Raw genomic sequence first — 21560 nt, forward strand, 5'->3', positions numbered from 1 at the left:
CCTACTGTGTTAGTCTTGCATATTAAACTAGTCACAATCGTCTATAATCATTCCTAACAATTTGTCTTATGGATATCAGCCACTGCTATATAATCACTTAAAGTTCTCAAATACTGTCCATACTCGATTAATATGCTACAATGATCTTTCCCTTTTTCCGACTGGGTAATTATACAACAAAATCTGTACTTTGCCATTTCTTGGGGCAGACCCTGCCCCAAGAAATGAGTTCTGAATTCTCTTTCGATACTTCCATAAGCCTACGTCCATGTGGTGAGCCACTATGGTCATCAGATTAAGCTATGCTCTGCACCTGGCGTTTTTCCTTCATCTATTCTCGATCTGTTTTGGACCATCGTCATTTCTACTGCCGGTTCTGGTATACGTCTGCGATATTATTCCGTTGGAACTTTCAGCGAAGGAACAAAGACTGCACATGCCGACATCTCACGCTTTCGTACCGGTGGAAATTCTGACATCGAAGGGAAAGGCGCACCGTCTGATATCGAACTATCGCCAAGAAACGTCATTAGGAACTTCCGGTCCAGGGAGAAGTCGAATCATCATCCAGCAAAATAGACGAGAAAAAAAGCCTTGAAAAAGGGGTGCAAACCATTTTTATTCTCCCTTCGCCCCCCCCCCCCTCCAGTACTCTGGTTACTAGCTGCAATAGCACTCTGCTACTTTTCCGCGGTAATTTCGGTACATCGCGAGATTTCTCACAGCATCTTCTGGGAAACGAATGTGCGTCACTTTCTGAGATTAAAAATGCCTCAGGCCCGCCCGTGACCTTTGGACTATTGTTTACATCTAATTTACCCATTCACTGTATACATGATGCATTCATATAATACTAAATTATACACGAAGTTCTTTACATGGTATTACAATTCTACTAAAAGAAGGCAATTCTATTTCCATTTACAGTTATTACTTTATTTCTTCTGCTCGAGTACAAGTTTTTTCTCTCAGCTGAATTTTCTGACTTGTTAAATTCTGAATGAATCGTTTCTTTAATAAAGTGCTTCATTCAGGATGTAACAGTGGCAAGCATTTCGAAAATTACATTCAACATTCCCAAGCCAACTACCATTATGCCTGAAAAGAAAAGTTTTTAACCAATGTATTCTTCCTATATTGACATATGGCTGTGAAACATGGACACTAAATGCAAAGGAAATTCAAAAATTAAGAACAGCACAATTTAGTATGGAAAGAAGTATGCTTAGTATCAACGAAAGGAATATGTGGATAAGAAATCAAACAAAAGTCTCTGACATCATAGGAAGAGTGAAGCATCTGAAGTGGCAATGGGATGGGAATATTGCTCAAAGAAGATCAACAACAGACAAAAGAAGTACTGGATTGAATTCGATTCGATGAGAGGAAAACCGACCACAACGCCAACCTAAATCACAGTGGATTGATAATATCATCAGATTTCAGGAGTAACATGGGAAAGAAGAGTCATGGACAGTCAGTTTTGGAGTAATAATGGAACTTTCATCCAGCAGTGAGCTGACAATGATAAATAAGTTGCAAGGTTTTACTAAATCTTACATGACCTGCTAAAACTAGATAATGATATTGATTTGTTATACATAGAATCATTTTAGATGAATCTACTACTTTATAATTGGATCTTACATTCTTATCTTTTATACAGAAAATTCCTTCTGAAATTAAAAATAGCCTGGTTGGTTCAAAATGTACAGTCATCAGGTATCGATCATTTTCGAGCCATTATAGGTCCTTGAAATTATTGTTAAGCAATCATAATGGAACTGTGATTCTAAATTTCAAAAGCATTTTATGCCCATATTAGCATGGGCATAAAAGTAATCGTTACTTAAAAGATCAGGAGTTTTCATATCTCAAACATTCAAAAATTATTCTGTTATCTTCTTAAGGGTTCTGCTAACAAGAAAATTAAGTCTTGTGTTCTTGTTATGTGTGCACCCTTGTCCTTAATAAGGGTACAGTAACAGACAAATTAATCTGAATAAGCTGAATTTTCGTCAAGTTTTTGGTTTGGTTTTTGTTTCAGCTCACAATAACTTTGGTTTCGGTTTTAGTTCACTATTTTAGTCGAGTGCTGCGCATTTTAACTGTCTCTATGATGTCTATTAATAATAGTGTTGTGAATTTTTAATGGTGTAAACAAGTTGACATTCATAGTGTTTTATTCATTTTGTGTAGCTATAAAATGGATACATCTCCAAGAAAACATTCAGAAATATATGTACTCTTTTTATGCACACTTCCATGATGCAAAGACAAATTGCCAATGTGTGTGGTATTGGTTTGGGTACTGTTAATGCAATTTTAAACAGTTCAGGGAGAGAGGTAGTTTTTCTGCTGACAGAAAAGGAAAATGTGGACAAAAAAAGGAAAACTATACTTACTCAAGGTCATTTACTATTTAAGAAAAACCAAAATGAATCCAAGATTGTCTGCTGTGGATTTAAATAGAGACTTGGCAACTTGTGGAATTAATGTTTCTGACATGAGTCCATCGAAAGCAGGGAAGACTACCCACAGACCAAAAAAAGAAACAACTGTCGATGAAGGCTATGCAGAAAAAGAGGCTTCAGTGGGCAAAACTGTACAAAGATTGGACTGTTGAGAAGTGGAGAAAGGTCATATTCTCAGATGAGAGTCATTTCTTTGTCCAAGGAGATTCAGTGCCCTATGTTCAGAAATCAGCAGCTGAGAAGACTTCTCCTGCCCACCTATAAAGATGTTCTGCAATTGTTTTACACATGACAGTCCAGGATCACTTGTGCTTGTTGACAGTATCATGAAAATTGACCAATACATAAAAATATTGGAGAAAAGAGTGATCTCACAGATCCAGAAAGGCAAAGAAATCATCTTCCAACAGGATCTTGCACCATACAACACTTCAAAAAAAAAAAAAAGTTCCTCAAAAATCACATCCAATTACATAAGTGGCCAGGTAACTCTCCTGACATTAACACCCAATAGAAAATTTGTGGACCATAGTGAAAAAAATTGTGATACAAAGGATAACTTAATACAATCCATTATAGAAGTATGTTTGATGTGAAGTCATCAGCTTCTATATACAATAGCCCAGTCTTGAAGTGACTTTACACACAAACTTTGTTTGCTTACACTTGGATAAAGGATGAAACCAAGAATATAATTTCTTGCAATCTTTAATTTATTGAATAATATTCACAGATCCTGTGTTTTTAGAAAAATGAGCCTTCATATAAAATGACTTAATTCTAAAGAAATAAATTTGTAAGGCAGTTTCCAAGCAATGTATCTATCAATATCATCATAAACACTTATATTTTTCTCTTTGACCTAATTTTTTTCCTCAAGAATGACCCTTAACCTTTAATCCTTTATTAGATTCATTCCTGCATATAGGTAACTGAAAGGTTCACAATGCACTTTAAAATTTCATCTCCTGTTTTAACAGGAGATAAAAGAATAGATAACACAATTATCTCTTTTTTGTAGAGTGTTCATAAGCTTTTCAATCTCTTCATTAAAATTCCTTTTTTTGTTAAGTATCAAAATTAGTCTTCAAAAATCTTTCTGATTTGGTCAGTTGTCTTTTATTAGTTTCCTGGTTAATCATGTCATCAATGATTTGATTAGACCTTGGCGAATTAGGATTAAGACTTTCAATTAATGATTCTTCCAGCTGAGCAACTTCCAATGCTTTTCACAATACCAGTAACACCAGGCTTGTAAACAGCCTTTTTCAGATTTCAAACTATTTCTGAAAACTTGAAAGAAGAGAAAACTTTTCTCTCAAGTTCAGAATCATCAGTCTTAAAACTATATAAGAAATATGTCAATTTATCATAAAACTGATAAACAGATTCTTTATTAGTCTGAATACAACAATTTTTCACAAGATTAAGAACCAATTCTTCCTTCTTAGAAAATTCAACTAAAATTTCTTTAAATTCAGCATGAGCAGTTGCCTTTCTGAGTCTCCTAGAATTTTGAGCAAATTGTTTAGCCTTTCCTTTAAGTTTTGACCTCAAAACCAAGAAAAGTGTCCTTCAGACCACCTACCAACTATCTTAACATGTTCAGCAACCTCCAGAAAAGTCTCTACATTCTCACTTAATTGGCTGTAAAATTAGGTATAACATGACAAATTTATATGCTTTGAAAATTTTTCATTTTCTAAGTTTGAGACAGTCTCCAGTAACATTTGAAAAGTTTTAACACATTATCCTCTTTTAAAGCTACATAACTTGGACATTAAGAAAATCTTCTCGTTCTGATGGCATCACTCCAATGTACCCAAACATTACGTGCCAGAGATAACTAACACCTGTCCTGTATTGTCTCTACAATCTCTTATACTTTGCTGGTAATTATCTCAATACATAGAAGCAATCGTATATCAAGCTTATTCCAAAAAAGAGAGATAGAAGTCTACTATCAAACTACAGACCAATCATCATCACCTCAATGTCCTCAAAATAATGCAAAGTCATCAAAAGCAAACTTCTCCTCTACCTAGAAGCCTACCAGTATGGATCACACTATACAAGATCAATGAGAAACCTCTTATCCTACATCACCCACCAGTACACATGTACCATGGAAAGATTCACAGAAATGTGATGTCATTCTGGACATTTCCAGAGCTTTTGAGCACATCTGGCTAAACAAAACTACCATACTTTGGTCTACCTACAATTGGATTGTAGGTAGACCAAAGTATATCTACAATTGGATACCTACACTCTGTAATTGGATGGCTAGCTTCTCTCTAGTCATTCACTGCATATCATAGTGGATTGCTCCCTCCCTCTCTTTACCACCAATGCAGAAGTGTGCCTCAGGGTTCTGTTCCATCACCTACTTTCATTCTCTTACATAAATGACCTATTCTCAATCACCACTAATCCTAATTCACACTGATTGGAGTACTCTATTAATCCCACTCATTTGATAAACCAAGCTTCAATATCGATCATCTACAAACAGTACCTTAAAAAGTAATCAACATACCATCCTGCAATGGTGTGAGAACAATCTGATCACCTTCAATGCTACCAAAACAAAGACTTACCTTTTTTTTTTCACAAGAGATCACAGTACACCTACTCTTACTCTCAGTAATATACAAATCACCAGATAGAATCAGATCTCTTTCTGCTTGGAAACATTTATCTCCAGGCTCTCCTGGAATAAGCACATCACATCAATAGCTTTGTTAGTATCCAAAAAACTAGGCATTTTCTTCGGCTTGAGATGCTATTTTACATCTTCCTAGCTACTAACTTTATACAAATCCCTAATCTCCCCATCCTTAGACTACTACTCACATCTTTGAGATGATGCACCTAAAACCTCCCTAAAAATTCTTAATGTCCAGAGCAGAGCAATTCAGCTCATAGAAGCTCTCTCTCTCTCTCTCTCTCTCTCTCTTTCACACACACACACGCACACTTCATCCTCTATCTTGCAGATTCAACATTTTGTCTGCAGTTTGTCTGTTGTCTATTCCTGTGCTTCCCAACCAATGTGCCATAGCACACTAGTGCAATCAAGTTGGAAGTGCAACATGAGATATGTGACAAACAGTACAATTTTAATTCTAATCCTAGCAAAGAACTATTAGCACTTATAGTGCAACATCTAAGCATGCTTGAGGAGAAGCTCCATTTTTATTTTGACCAAACCAATACATAAAAGTCTGATTGGATTTCAAATCTGTTTGCATCACTATCAGAAAATATTTCAGACTTTGATCTTTCAAAAAAAAGGAAGAGCGCCCAGATTTGAGGAATGATTGAACCCTTGAAGTTTAGTTTAAAGATTATATGAATTCTAGTTGACTCCAAAAGAAGAGTTCCAGTCTATTAGAGAAAAAAAAGCAATTAAAACACTTTTACCAATGGCTACAACCTATCTCTGTGAAGAATCTTTCTCGTCAATGGTCATGACCAAGAATTGCATGTAGCTCTTTCAAACATAGACCAAGACTTAAAGTTGTGTTTACAGAAACAAGCACAATTCTTTCGTTCAACAAATTAATTATTATTTTACTTTGTGATTATTTTTTTAATAACTGCAATAATAAATCTGTACAATTAATATTTTTTTTCTTTACTTTCTCACTAGTTCTAAAATAAAACTAAGAAATATTAAAGAATTGGTACATATTATGAATCTTCAGTGTGGCACACAAATATTTAAATTTGATTAGTGTGCTGTGATGTAAAAACGGCTGGGAAGCATTGGTCTATTCTACAGGTACTTCAATGATTGCTGCTCCGTTGAACTGACAGCCATCATTGTTCCACTATCTGTTGGGTCTGGTAAAACAATAGCTACAGCTTCCTAGTATCCCGTTTCAGTGCAACTACAAATGCATAAAACCTGCTTCTCCTCTTCCTTTTTCTTTCTTCTGTCCACTTCAGTCATCTGGAAGAGCCTCCTTCATAAATTTCCCAAACAACTAAAACCTGCAACTTTCAAGAAAAATGACAATAAGCTACCCCAATCCTCACCTGCACCCAACACACTGTACTGACGTGCTTATAGGTCCTTCAACCTCTCGTGTATAGGATCAATATATCATATATACACAAAGCGTATATATGATCAATCAAAAAGAAATCAAACTAAGCTAATAAAATCTTTACAACTTACCCAATTTAAATTTGGACTCAATCCCCCTTCAAAGTAATCTCCTTCTGAGTTCATGAAGCAATCCCACCATTTTCATCACGTTCCAAACACTTCCTGGAAGTCTTTTTGTTGAAGCACATCAAGAACCACTTGCAATTCGTCTTGGATCTCCTTAACGGTGTTGAACCACCACCCTCTTCAGCTTCAATTTCATTTTTGGAAACAAAAAGAAGTCACAAAGGGCTAAATCCGGCTAGTGAGGAGGATGTGGGATGACTGCCATGCTGTTGGCTGCAAAAAACGCTCATGTTATTTAGGTGTTGTGGGAGGGAGCATTGTTGTTTTTGTGATGAAAGTCATCTCTCAACCACATTAAAACATTGCAGTAGAATTCTGCAGTGACCATCTAACTGGGTAGGACAAATTCTCAGTGCACAATCCTCTTAATGGCAAAAAAGTCTATCAGCATGCTCTTTGTCACACTCCTCACTTGCCTTGCCCTCTGTCTTGGGGAATGTGGAGCCTCACTGTGATGATTGCCATTTTGTCTCTGGGTTGCAACCGTAAACCAAAGCCTCATCTGCCTGTGATGATCCTTAAGATGAAGGTTTGGTCATCAATGGCCTTTTGATGAAGATCTTGACAGACATTCACACGGTGTTCCTTCTGGTCAGAAGTCAAGAGATGGAGCTTGGCAGTGATACAATGCATGTTCAAATCTCTCGTGATGATCAAGAGAGTTGGGATTTCACATGGAGCAGCTCATGTGTCAATCTGCATAGATGATCTGTTGAATTTTTTTTTGACATTTTCATGGGTTGTGCTGGTGGATGGTTGTCTGTTTCATCATCCTCCAAGGTGGTTCTGCTCTTCTTAATAGGAAAGTGCCACTGAAAACACTAAGTCTGGCTCATGGCTTCATTTACATACAAGGTAGGTTCCAAGTTTCTGGCCTGACATACAAAATTAGACAATTTTAAAATGCTGTGTGTGACAGCACCATCTACAGGAACGTTAGTATACCAGTTTCAACTCTTGACATTTGACTAACACGTGGCATGTTAAGTGGCTGTAATGTTAAAAATTGAGTACCAAGCTGTGATAAAGTTTTTCACCAAAGAAGGCCTTTCTTAAGTGCTATAAACAGCAACTGGATGATGTTTGTGGTGAAGCTTCTCCTTTATATTCTACCATGAAGAAATGGGTTCAACTGTTTTGCCTAGATCATCAAAGATGATTCTTGTGATGGTCAGCCTGTGGAAGTGATAACTAAGGAAAATATCTCTCTTGTTGAGGAGGAACTGCTCAATGACAGATGGCTGAAGCTCAAAGAAAGCTAGCAAGGTTGGGGCTTTCTATAACAGTTTTTTGCATCATTCATAAGAAGGTTCACATGATAAAAGTAAGTGCAAGGTAGGTGCCCTGACTTCTCTCTCTCTCGCTTCAATTCAAAAGGAGCATCATGTAACCAGTTCCTGCAAGTTTTTAGAGCTTTGCCAAGGGAATCAGAGAGAAGTGCTGGAATCCATTGTCGCCAGGAATGAAACCGTGATTCTTTATTATGATCTTTCCAAAAGGGAATCCATGGAGTGGCACAAACCACGCAAAGCAATGGCAAGAAAAATCAAGGTCACTCAGTCTAGCAATACGATCATGGCAACAATCTTTTGGGATTGCTGAGGAATTCTCTTGATTGACTTCAAGGAAAGGAATACCACATGAATGCAGAATATTATGCTTCACTCCTGCATAAACTGCCCAACACAATAAAGGAGAAGAGATGAGGAATGCTGAGTAATGGTGTTGGCTTGCTTCATGACAATGCTCAAGTCCATATGGCTATTGTTGTGAAGGACTGATTGAACACTCACCCTACAACTCAGATTTAGCACCCAGTGACTACTACCTCTTCTCAAAACTGAAGAAAAACCTATGAGGAAGAAAATTTGCAGATGACAATGAGGTGAAAGATGCAGTTTTAGGCCATTTTGCAGACAAAAGTACAGATTATTTTTTCAAGGACATAGAAATGTTAATTCAAAGAAAAGTGTGCTAAAGTAAAGGGAGATTATGTTGAAAAGTGACAGTTGTTTTCTATCACCTCTAAAAGTTAGTCAGGCAGGAAACTTATGGAACCGAAGTAATTTAAGGGTCATCAGTGGCAGATTTCCTCAGTAAAGTAAAGGGAGATTATGTTGAAAAGTGACAGTTGTTTTCTATCACCTATAAAACATAACAGTGTTGATGGAAAAGCTTTAACACGTTGCCCAGATATGATAATAGTGAGTTGAGAAGGAGCAGAGATCATGAACAGGAAGTTGGCTGAGTAGCGTGAGGCAAAGGGGATTCCAATTTGTGAATCTGTGGAGCAAATTTGAAGGAACGTTGCAATGGTTTAAAGTTGATGGAATGCATTTGAATGGATTTGGTGTTGGACGTTTAATTAAGGCTGCTGTTTGCAGAGAAGGCACAGAATCAAGGAGTTAATGTAGATAGCGATCTAAGGGTACTTGTGAAGCAGGATGGCACAGCTAAAAAGGTTGAACAACAATAGATATGTTACCGCTAAAGTGCAGAAATCAGTTATTCTGCAGATTATCTAGGTATTGTGAAGATTAACTAGGGTGATCCGTTAAAGTGCCAAAAATTGTTTCATTTCTCAAATTACCTAGGTAATCTGCAAATTATCTAGATAATCTACACATTACCTACTAGGCAGTCGTTAAAGTGAAAATAAGATCTTTGTTGGAACAACAGCAACGTTTCTTTACGCTTAAATTAACATAATGTTATTTATTTATTTTTCGATATCTAAAGAATCAAGTTAATACAATCAAACAATCAACAAATTAGTTGATAGAATCAATCATCAATCAATTAAAAAACTATAATACAAAGAATCAAACGGTTTAAAATATTATTACAATTAAGGAAATGAATTTGCAAAACATATGACACTGGCAAAACCAAACTAAAAGTGGAGGGAGAGGGGGGAGGGAGGAGTAGGGAAAGGAAATGAGAGAAACAAACTTTTGAACTTTAACAATACGGAAGCCGTTAATGTGCACATTACCTAGGTAAAATGCGGAAAACTCTTGATTCCGCACGTTAACGGAGCAAATCGGTTAATCTGCAGATTAGCTAGGTAATGTGCACATTAACGGCTTTCGAGCTTTGGCAGTAACAGATAGATGAATATGATGTTGAAGATGTGGTTGTAGCAGCAAAAGGTGATGGAATGCATAAAGGTGAGGATGAGACAGGTATGAATGGCAATCAGTCAGGATCAGAACAGTGGGAGTGGTCAGACCAAAGAGGATGTGGTATAGCAACTAGAATAGAGAATGGCCTGAAAGATATATACAAATGTTTGTTGCATTGATTAGGTCTGTAAAAATCAGCACAGAGATAATTGGTATAAGTGAAACTTGGTTGTCTGAAGGATGATGTGATGTCAGGAATAGAAATGGAAGGATAGGAAAGATAAGAATAATGAAATGAAGAGGGAGAATGCTGTTAATTATTGCAGAGGAATTGCATCTAAAAAAGTGTGGAATTTGAGAGTGCATGTGCGTGCGCAGATTTTGAATCTGGGTTGTGTGAAGTTTAAATTAACAGGCTAGAATATCTGATAGGATGCCATTATATGTCAGAGAATGTAGAGAATACTGAATGAAATGTTTAGACAAATTGCTCAAGCATGGAAAGAAGTGATCCTGATGAGAGACTTTAATTACAGGAATACAGAAAGGAAGGAGGAGATAGTGTATGGGAACAAGGAAAGCAAGTTTGCTGAATTTCTGAGGAATAAATATCTTAAAAAGCATGTGACTGAAGCAACTAGAGGCTTTAGTGTTTTGGATTAAGTGATAACTTCAGAAGATGTAGCTGTTAATGAGGTATTGACATTGCCACCAGTTGGTGGCAGTGATCACAAGGTACTTTTTGTTAGGAAAGTGTTGAAAAAAGAAAAAGTTACTAGAAAAAACGGATATGTGTGTGGAATTATAAAGTAGATGATTATGGGAAGCTCTGTAGTCAACTAGCATCAATTCATTGAATATATGAGCTGTGCTGAAAAGATGTTGACAGTGCATGGAAATTTATAAGGCAGTATCTGACACAAGCAATCTATAAGTGCAGACCAAGTGTTAAATGATAAATACAGCAGGAGTGAAACGGATGAATAGTCAAGGTGTTGGAGAGATTGGTCAGGAATAGAATACAAGATTGAGTTGATGGGCATAGGATTTTTTTATGATGGTCAGCATGGGTTTGGAAAGGGTAAGTCTTATTTTAGCAAATTACTTGCTTTTTATGTTATGGAAGAGGCATTTAATAGATTACCACATAAGTTGGTGTACAAGCTGCAGAGAATGGGAATATATAATATATTGGATCGATGGATCGAAGATTGGCTGCTTGAATGATACCAACAAGTTGTGCATGATGGAGCAGTGTCCCAAAAAAAAGAAGGTAACCAGTGGCATTCCCAAAGATTATGTTCCTGGGCCCCTGCTGTTTTACTTCTTTGTAAATGATATATCATGTGGACTGACTGGGAGTCTTCAGTTGTTTGCTGCTGATAATAATTCCCTTCAAGAAGATTTGAATAGAACTTTTGGCTTGGTCAAAGGAGTGGGATTGTAGTTTTAATATTAATAAGTGCAAGGTTTTGCATTTTGCAGTGCAGAAATATAAGGCTGTGTACTATATTGACAGTGCTTACTGCAGGAAATGGATTAGATTCGAGATCTGGGAGCGATGGTGGACAGAAGACTGACGTTTAGAGATTACATTGCACGTGTTGCAAAGACTGCACATTGTAGTGCCATTATGATAAGAAGTACTCTAACAGGGATAAGGCCACACTTGGACTACCACAATCAGATTTGGATGACTCAGTAGTTTTCAATGTGATATGGAAGCATTGGAACAGGTCCAGAGACCAAGCAACTAAGACAATACCAGAACTCTGGAATGCCGGCTATGGAGAGAGGTTGAAAAAAAAAAAATGTGGATTACAGAGTTTGGTGGATAGGGGAGAAGGAGGTGATATAATATAAATGTTTAAGTTAGTGAGAGGATTTAATCAGATTAATCCAGAGGGATTATAAAAAGAGTAGAAGGCAAGAGGAAAAAAAACAGAAGTCATGTAAGAATATGGTGAAGAGTGGTGTGGAAAGTAGGTTTTTACATGCAGGATTATCAGTAATTCAGACACATTGAGTGCTGAGGATTTTAAAATTCAGTATAATAAATATGTTGTCAGTAAAATGAACCTCTCACAATAAGTCTGCTGACTCCATGGATGGTATAATAATAATAAAATAACAGAACTAGTGACTTCCTCTAATTGCCTCACCATCCCATAACAGCAAATCTTGTAAGGAGTGGAAATCGCAGCTTAAAGTTAAAACTGGTTTTATAATCTGTAATTAAAGAATTCATTCTCTTCACTTTATCAAGATCTGTATGATCAATTAGAAACAAAGGAAGGACAGAGAAAAATTTACCAACTAGCGAAATGTAGAAATAAAGCAGCAAAGGACATTTTACATGTGAGGCAGATCAAAGACGCTGAAGGAAGAGTATTATGGAGGGATGTGGACATAAGAAACAGATGGAGAATATACTTTGAGGGACTTTTGAATGAGGAAAATGCAAGGACTCACAGAGAAGATGGGCAGCCTTCTGAGGGGATGGTGCAGAACATCAGTAGAGTGGAAGTGATGGAGGCCATAAAGAGGATGAGGAATGGAAAATCGGTGGGACCCGACAGGATTCCAGTGGTGGCATGGAAGGCACTGGGGGAAGAGGGAATTGACCTGCTGCAGGACCTGTTCGTGAAAGTTTGCCAACAGGAAAATATACCTGAGGAATGGAGAGAGAGAGAGAGAGTACTCTTGTCCCCATCTACAAGGGTAAAGAGAATGCCACAAGACTGTAAAAATTACAGAGGAATAAAGTTGATGTCCCACACAATGAAAATCCTAGAAAGGGTTCTTGATGGAAGATTGAGGAAGGAGGTGGAGATTGCAAAGGAACAATTTGGCTTCATGCCTGGTAGATCAACAACAGATGCTATCTTTGGGTTACAGCAGATGATGGAAAAGTATCGAGAGAAACAACAGGAGCTACATCTGGCATTTATTGATCTGGAGAAAGCATATGATAGAGTGCCAAGGCAAGAAGTCTGGAGGTGTCTGAGGGAGAAGGTTCTGGAGAAATATGTCAGGTTGGTGTGGGATATGTACAGTAATGTGAAGACAAGTGTTTGGACCTGTCTGGGACAGACAGAAAGTTTTCAAGTAACAGTTGGCTTGCATCAAGGGTCAGCATTAAATCCGTTTCTGTTAAACATTGTGATGGAGGTGGTGACGGAGGAGGTGAGAGAAGATGCACCTTGGACAATGTTGTATGCAAATGACATCTTGCTGTGTGCAGATTCAAGAGAAGAAGCAGGAACTAAACTGGAAAGATGGAGAAAAGTACTGGAAGAGAGAGGTATGAGACCGAGCAGAAGTAAGACAGAGTATATGTGTTGCACTGTGGGCAGTGGCCAGGAGACAGATCTGGAGCTGGGAGGAAATGTCATCAGGAAGATGAGGGACTTTAGATACTTAGGTTCAACAGTGAAGAAGATGGAGGAGCTGAGAAGGAAATGGGATGCAGGAACTGGAGAGAGAGATGGCTGGAGTGTTATGCGATAAGAGGGTGCCAATCAATCTGAAAGGTAAAATCTATAGGACAGTAGTGAGGCCAGCTATGAAGTATGCTATAGAAACTGTGGCACTGAGGAAAAATAACATCAGCAGGATGAAAGTGGCAGAGATGAGAATGCTTAGGTGGATGTGCGGTGTGACCAGAAAGGATCGTCTGAGAAATAACTATGTGAGGGGAACAGTGAAAGTTACGAACTTAGGAGCGAATATACAGGAGGCAAGGTTGAGATGGTTTGGTGATGTGATGAGGAGGGAGGATGAATATGTGGGAAGAAGGGTCATGCAGATGGATGTGCAAGGAAGGAGGAAGCATGGGCGGCCAAAGAAGAGATGGAGGGAGCTGGCAGAAGAGGACTTGAGGATGAAGAACTTGGATGTGGTGACAGCCCAAGACAGGAGCATGTGGAGGAGACTCATTATCAACAGTGACCCCACTTAAGTGGGAGAAGCTGCAGAAGAAGATTCTCTTCACTTTATAATGATTATAATCGGCTGCATTAAAATAACTTGAACCATTTTTAATTTGCCAGATTAAATAATATGCATGTGTTGTACATGCATTTAAATTGATTAAGAAATTTTTCACTCCACCTGTTTATTAAGCAACACTGTGAATAATGTGAAGAATGACTTGAAGTGCATCAGCGAGCTATCAGGGTAAAAAAAAAAAATATCCCAAGCCCCTACATAGTAAAGGTCTAGCAAACTCCTGGAGCAGTCACGTGTTTGAAATAGGTTGTCCTAGAACACTATTACTTCACCAATGAAGTTAATGCATAGTTGCATATCATAAAAACTATTTAACACATATTAAAAAAGGAAGGCAAGTCATACTAAAGGATATAATTTTTTTATTATTATTTTTAACAGCAATTTATCAGTTCACTTTCTATTTCTCAAAAATAAGCAGAAAACTCAAATTTCAATCTAGACATCATACATACAATGTTAAGACTGAAGATGAATATGACTCTTTGATAATTTATTTTTCCACAGTTAACTGTATAACTAGTGCCAATTTAAACTGAATAACAAGTACTATTAGTGACATTTTTATGCATTTACATTAATAATTCTGGTGTTTAGGCATATATTACTGTTTGTTACTCACAATGGTAATTTCTGGAATGATGTTAACAGCACACGTGATACAACATATTAAGTAAAATTATTTAATTACTATTTCTTATATTTGACTATCCTGCCAGTTTGGCCACAGTAGGAAGAATTAATGGCTGCAGTGCCACCTAGCACCACACCAGGCAAACTGAAACTGTAGTTCATTGTTGCAAGAGCAAATAAAGTGACAGATTTTTCCTAACTTCTCAGAAGTATATGCTATGGATATATTATTATTACATCCTCCATGAAGTTGGCAGACTCATCATGGGAGGTTCATGAAACTGACAGCATGTTTATCATATAGAATCTTAAAATCCTTAACACTCCTTGCATTAACAACACATTCTAGTAATGCATTTCATCACTGACAATTCTCCATATAAAAAAATCTACTCCTCACATCCCTCTTCACCACACGTTTACATAACTTCGAGGCATGACCTCTTAGTTCTTCCTCTCACCTTCTACTCTTTTTATAATCCTCTCTGGATTAATCTGATAAAATCCTCTCACTAACTTAATGTCTCTATCATATAACCTCTTTTCCTCCTATCCACCAAACTCTGAAATTCACATTTCTTCAACCTCTCTCCATAGCCAGCATTCGAAAGTCCCGACATTGTCTTAGTCACTTGCCTCTGGACCCTTTCCAATGTCCCATATCACAGTGAAAACCAGGTGACCAGATCTGAGGACAATAGTTCAAGTGTGGTCAGACCACACTTGAACTCCCTTATCCCTACATGTTAGGGTACTTCTAGTCCACACGGTTAGCCTAGTGGCTATGTGCTTCACAACCACATGCCTGAGGAAGGAGTGTCCTGAATTCAATTCCCGTCAACGACGTGAGGAGCTTAAGGATCGTCCTCAGCCATAGCCAAGTTAGCCGGTCTTGGGTGTGGACAGCAGGGTTTTTCCCTCAGTTTATCTGGGGGTTTTCATCCCGCAAGCCAGCCCCGTGAACACACACACATGGATACAGTCAGGAATACTTAAGACAATCCCTCCAGCCATAGGTCTGAATCGTCAGCTATGCCGGTCCCGAGCCCGGATAAAAATAGGGCGGATTGAGGTGGTGCCCTATTTCCCCGTAAAAGGAGTTCACTGTTGATTTTTTCTCATCAGAAAAAATCAACAGCATCCTACAACATTATAACCTCAATGCCACCTTTAAACCACCCAGTAAACTTAAAACCATATTCAGCTCCTCTAAGGATCATCTCCTCCCATTAGCACATCCTGGGGTCTATTGCATCCGCTACACCTGTAACTTACCGTACATTGGTGAAACAGGACGGACAATCCCTATACGCAAGAATGAACACATTAGACACATTAAATATAACCATTATGGTGAAGCAGGCCTCTCAGACCACGCACTTAACACTTCACACCAAATCAACTGGAAAAGCACCTGCTCCTTACACTGCACAAAAACCTGGTACGAAAGAAAATTTAAGGAATCCTGCGAAACCACCCAAATATCAATAACAAAGATGGTATGAAAATTCCAAGGATCTGAATGGCACACATTCAGCCAACCTAATATGAAAGATTCAACATAAGTGAGGACTCTAGCCAATCCGCTAGTATTAGAAACCATTCCACTCCAACTGGTTCGAATAATGTTAATATATGTATATAGTAGACAACACAAATAATAGGACTCTAGCGTTGATGTAAAATTTTTTATTTTTAATTTGTATTTTTTTTTTTTTTTCCCACCAGAGGTCAGGCCAACAATTGTGGTAGCACAGTTAAGGGGATAAAAATCCCTTATTGTTTTTCAGCCAGTAAGCGAAACTAAGATCAAAACTACGATCTGAACATTTCATGCCGACGAATTGTCAGCGTAAGTGACCTCTTGGTAGTGCCACACCACGTCAACTCGTTGCAAAGGTGGAGCAAGCTCCCTCACTGTTCTTGATATTTTCTCATAATGTAAAAACACACAGCTCTTAGGAGATGTAGTACTGTTTTACATTATGAGAGGTCACTACCCAGACCGGTTTCAACCTTTTTTGAGGTCTCATCAGTGAGTAGCTAGACCTAGAATATCAGAGTTTAAGTGAAAAGAACAATAATGGATTTTTATCCCCTTAACTGATCAACCTCGCCAGAAAAAAATAGCCGTTTGGCTTTTCATCTTAGTTATACTATGTTATAATATAATATAGTGACACACCTTTCTGGCAATCGTATAGCAAAAGTATGTAAGTTCTTTTCACTTAAACTCTGATATTCTAGGTCTAGCTACTCACTGATGAGACCTCAAAAAAGGTTGAAACCGGTCTGGGTAGTGACCTCTCCTCATAATGTAAAACAGTACTACATCTCCTAAGAGCTGTGTGTTTTTACATTATGAGAAAATATCAAGAACAGTGAGGGAGCTTGCTCCACTTTGCAACGATTTGCCGTAGTGTGGCACTACCAAGTGGTCACTTACGCTGACAGTTCGTCAGCATGAAATGTTCAGATCGTAGTTTCGATTTTAGTTTCGCTTACTGGCTGAAAAACAATAAGGGATTTTTATCCCATTAACTGATCAACCTTGCCAGAAAAAAAAATAGCCATTTGGCTTTTCATCTTAATTGTGGTAGCAGTTGGTCAGTGTCTTTAACGAACAAGTTTGATTGTAGTATAGCTTGTTTCTTGTGTATATTTGTATGCTCCAGAAGATGACCTTGACATAAAGGTCGAAACGTCGAATTGTAGATTTTAGTTATATTAAACTAAAGTTTTTATTCAAACACGGCAGTTGTCTCCATAATTTTCAAAAATGCATTCGGATCACCGTGCAAGCCTAAAAGAAAGGATTCTTGTCAGTTAAAGGTGCTTTATCTTCTTCTTCACTATCGCTGATTTCACTGTCAGCTAGTGTTATAAGATCATCCAATTCTTCATTCCTCATTTCTCGATCATCATTCGCAATTAATTCTTTGACTCCTCCTTCTTCCATATCTGAAAATCCTCGCAGGTATTTGCTTTTGCAATTTATACGATTTCTTTGGCTTCATTTTCAATCGATGGAAATCCTTTAAAATTGTTGACAACTTCTGGCCAGCTGATGCCAGTAAGCATTCAATGTTGATGAATTCATTGTTCCCATGCGAGTTTAATCATTTCTATGCAGTGGCTTATGTTGAATTGCTTCCAAAATTCCATTAACATGCCGAGCTTTCCTTCGTCTAGTCTTTATTTGCAGAGGTGTAAACATGCCTAAGATTATAGGCTTTCAATGTTTTTATGATCCCTTGATCCAGGGTCAAATCTGTATAACTGAGAGGAGACCTCCACATAGCCTTTAAAGGAATGCGAAGAACCGACCAGGGCTTCTGACCTAACGTCCAATCCTCACCTTCTCGTGGTGCACCCTGTTGAATATCTACCTGGTTACTGAACGAACGAGGAAGGGCTGGAAATTTGGGATTTAGCCAACCAAATTGAATTCTTATTGGCTTAAACCAATATAGAAAATGATGGTACAACATGAAAAAATTTCATGCCAGCTGGGGCATCGCCTGGTTAAACAAGGCCTCTGTTGTTTTCACCAGGGAACCAGGGTGAATAGCAAAAAGTCAGCTACTGGAACAAATCTGAAAGCACACCCCAACTCAACATCACCAAAGTTCAAGATTGGTACTATCAACATAAGAAGCCTGAATGGCAAAGAAATGGAGCTAGCTGAGGAATTAGATAAGTACCAGATTGACATAATAGGGGTGACTGAAACAAAAAAGACAAAAACTGGTGAGATCTTTCTGAACAATAAATAAAAATGTTATATTCAGGAAACGACAATCAAGGAAAAGAAGTAGTAGCCACAGTATTCAACACAAAATACGAGGCTAATCTTCTTTTCCTTGAAGATTAGCCTCGTATTTTGATATGAAGATTAGCCATCACTCTACCTGAGACAGGCAGTCTCAGGTAGAGTGATGTGGGCAAATATCAGAATGGGGAACTGGACAATGAGACTTATTTGTGCCTATGGTCTCACAGAAAGTTCTAATAAGGTAGAAGTGGAGGAATTTTTTGATGCTTTAGAAAAAGCAACTGACACAATGAAAAAGGAAAAGTTGGTCCTTGTTGGGGATCTAAATAGCAGAGTAGGAAATGATTGTCAGATATACAAAAATATTTTGGGAAAATTTGGAGAAAAGAGCAAAGCCAATAATAATGGCAAATACTGGGGGATTTCTGCTCAGGATATGGACTGGTTATTACTAACACCATGTTCCAACATAAAAATGTGCACAAATTCACATGGAGAGAAGAGGCAAGGAATAAGAAAAGTCTCATTGACTATGTTATTGTTGATAGTGATGTTTTCTCCCTGGGTGCAGGACACCATAGTGTACAGAGGATTTGAAATTGGAAGCGATCACTATTTAGTCTTGAGCAGGATAAAATTGAATTTCATATTGAAAAGAATAACATGTAAGAAAGTTTTAAAGTGAATAAAAGTTGAGCAGCTCTCAGATGTGAACTGTAGACTAAAATAAACAAAGATTATTGAAGAAAAAATGAAACAGTTTGAGAACAGGAACCAAACCTTCAAGATTCAGTGGCAAGCCTTGAAGAAAACCCTGATTGACTCAGCCAGAGAGGCATGTGGTGAGGTTGTCTCCAAGGATAGAAAAATCAGAACGCCATGGTGGACACAGGAAGTTAAAGAGGCAGTGAAGGAAAAGAAGAAAGCATATCAAAAGTTCCTGGCAAATAAGTCAGCTTTTACTCTTACAGAATACAGAGACAAATATAAGAAAGCTAAACACTGGATAAAACAAGCTAAACAAAAGTCATGGGAGGACTTTGGCAAGAACATAGAAAATAAATATCAGGAAGGTGGTAAGATATTCTGCAGGCTGTTGAAGAAGCTTAGAAATGGATGAAAAAGTGCTGTAAAAGGAGTTAGAGATGATAAAGGTGAAATGAAAACAGGAGAAAAAGATATCCTTGAAGTATGGAGTAATTATTTCGAAAAATTGCTAAATGAAACGAGCAGTGATAGCACAGTGGTAAAAAACACTCAACAGGCATACAGTCAGGAATACATATCCATACTTGAAGTAGAAAAAGCCGTCAAAGGCTTGAAATGTGGAAAGGCAGCAGGAGTAGATGATGTTCGACCAGAAATGCTGAAATATGGTGGTATAAAAGTCTTACAGTGGCTGCACTGCATAGTTCAGAAAGCCTGGGCAGAGGGACGAATTCCCGATGATTGGAGTAGAGCTCTAATAGTACCCATATATAAAAAGGGAAATAAAACTGAATGTGAGAATTAAGAGTTATTTCCCTACTGAGTGTTCCTGGCAATATCTATGCAAGCATACTTGAGAAACGGTTGAGAAGAATTGTGGAAGAAAAGCTTGGTGAAGAACTAGCTGGATTCAGGTCAGAGGCTATCAGGATCAGATCTTCACTTTACGACACATAGTTGAGAAACACAACTCCACAAACTAGTACTACCAGTGTTGCTCTCAGGACTTCAGATATGTTTGAGATACCTATCACAGAATCTGTTGGATAAATACCACTTCACTTTGCAGAAGCAAATATATATATGACAAACTGCTCTTCAATCTGTCAACCATTGTAGAAAATAATCTTAATCTCAATAAATTTTGGTGCATAAAACTTCCTCAAATCTGAAAAATGCTTATATCCTCAGACCATCATTACGATGGTTAATATTGCCCAATCATGCTCACTAAGTAGCACGATTTAGGACTTGAGTCCTTATTTCTTGCCATTAGTTTCTTATTCGTATAGTGCATGAGTGCATATACCTTGTGTATTGGTTCCTAATGATACTAAATTGACTGACAAAACAGCAAGTCATAATTAAACTATTTTAATTATCCATGTTGTCATCTCATTCCTAAAATTATCATTATGAATCACATAATCACGGAAGTCGCTTTATACATTCAAACACAGCAGTCATCCCTGATTAAGCATAAGCTTTAAGATGGTGGCAAAAGGAAAACAAATGAAATAACAATTTGCTACACTTCTTTATACGTACCTCCATCATCTTCTAAATTTTCCAGTTTTACATCTTCAAGAGGAATTATGTGTTGCTTATTATACTGGAAGAATATAATTTTTTAATTAACTTTTTTAAAATTGCATACATATGCAACTTAAATCACTATAAATACAAGTTAACAAAAAGATTCATGTCAGAGTTAAATAAATTTAAGCAACTGAGCCAAATGCACTACCCATATATGCAGTGCTGAGCTATGGAAATTTTAACAAAGGGCTTGCATCGTTCAGTAAAAAAACGCCACATTTCACACAAGAACTTTTATTAATACAGCTTGTGTACAAATTTCAATCAAAAAGTATGAGAGGACAATCAACCTCTAAAGGCTATCATTTTTAAACAAATATTTCATGATATAAACATGAAATATTTGCACACAATCAACTGTGTTAATTTATCTTACATAAGAAAAATATTTTTTAACTATCAAAATATAATAAGAGCGAAATCTTTTATAATCTTTTATAAAACATTTGATTGGCTACTGGTTTTACCATATGATTGGCTACCAGAAGGGAGAAGGGTAAAGATAGCACATGCGCTTATTTTTTTTCAAACTTGGGCACATTCGTTATAGAGGAGTTGAAACAATAATTCCAAATAATCTTTACACTGCTGAATAGACACTAATTTTTGTAAGGTTGCCGTATGAGTTTGTTGCTTAATATGTTTCAAAAAAAATAAAAAAGTAAACAAGAAGAACAAGGGGCTCGCAAATTTGAGACAAATTTAACAAAGGGCCCCACAAGCCCCTTATAGCTCACCACTGCATATACGGTACTAAAGTACTATAGGTTGACCAGCCAACCTCTCATATATGGGCCCAACATAAAAAAAAATAAAAATTAAATTAAAAAAACCTATATCTTAACTTTAAACATTATGATGATCTGAGAATCATAGAAAGATGCATTTTGACCTATTTCCCTAATAACTTACTGATCTGCTGAAAAAGCAGATATTTCCCCTACAGGCTATCAGTTGAAGCACCACTGTGGTGGTGGTCAGTGAATGTCTCA

The 21560-nt window shown here is 37.4% G+C and overlaps 1 protein-coding gene across 1 annotated transcript in view; it reads right to left on the minus strand.

Moving 5' to 3' along the window:
- rush (pleckstrin homology and FYVE domain containing family member rush hour) overlaps positions 1-21560 on the minus strand; it is a 226074-nt gene that overhangs the window by 102252 nt on the left and 102262 nt on the right. The window contains exon 4 of the mRNA XM_090409993.1: positions 20518-20581. Within this exon, the coding sequence (XP_090266119.1) occupies positions 20518-20581 (64 nt within the window). The remainder of the gene's footprint in view (positions 1-20517; positions 20582-21560) is intronic.

The sequence above is a fragment of the Typopeltis vanoorti genome, chromosome 20 (assembly GCF_054136105.1).
Source record: "Typopeltis vanoorti isolate ZY-2024b chromosome 20, IOZ_Tvanoo_1.0, whole genome shotgun sequence".
NCBI classification, from domain to species: Eukaryota; Metazoa; Arthropoda; class Arachnida; order Uropygi; family Thelyphonidae; genus Typopeltis; species Typopeltis vanoorti.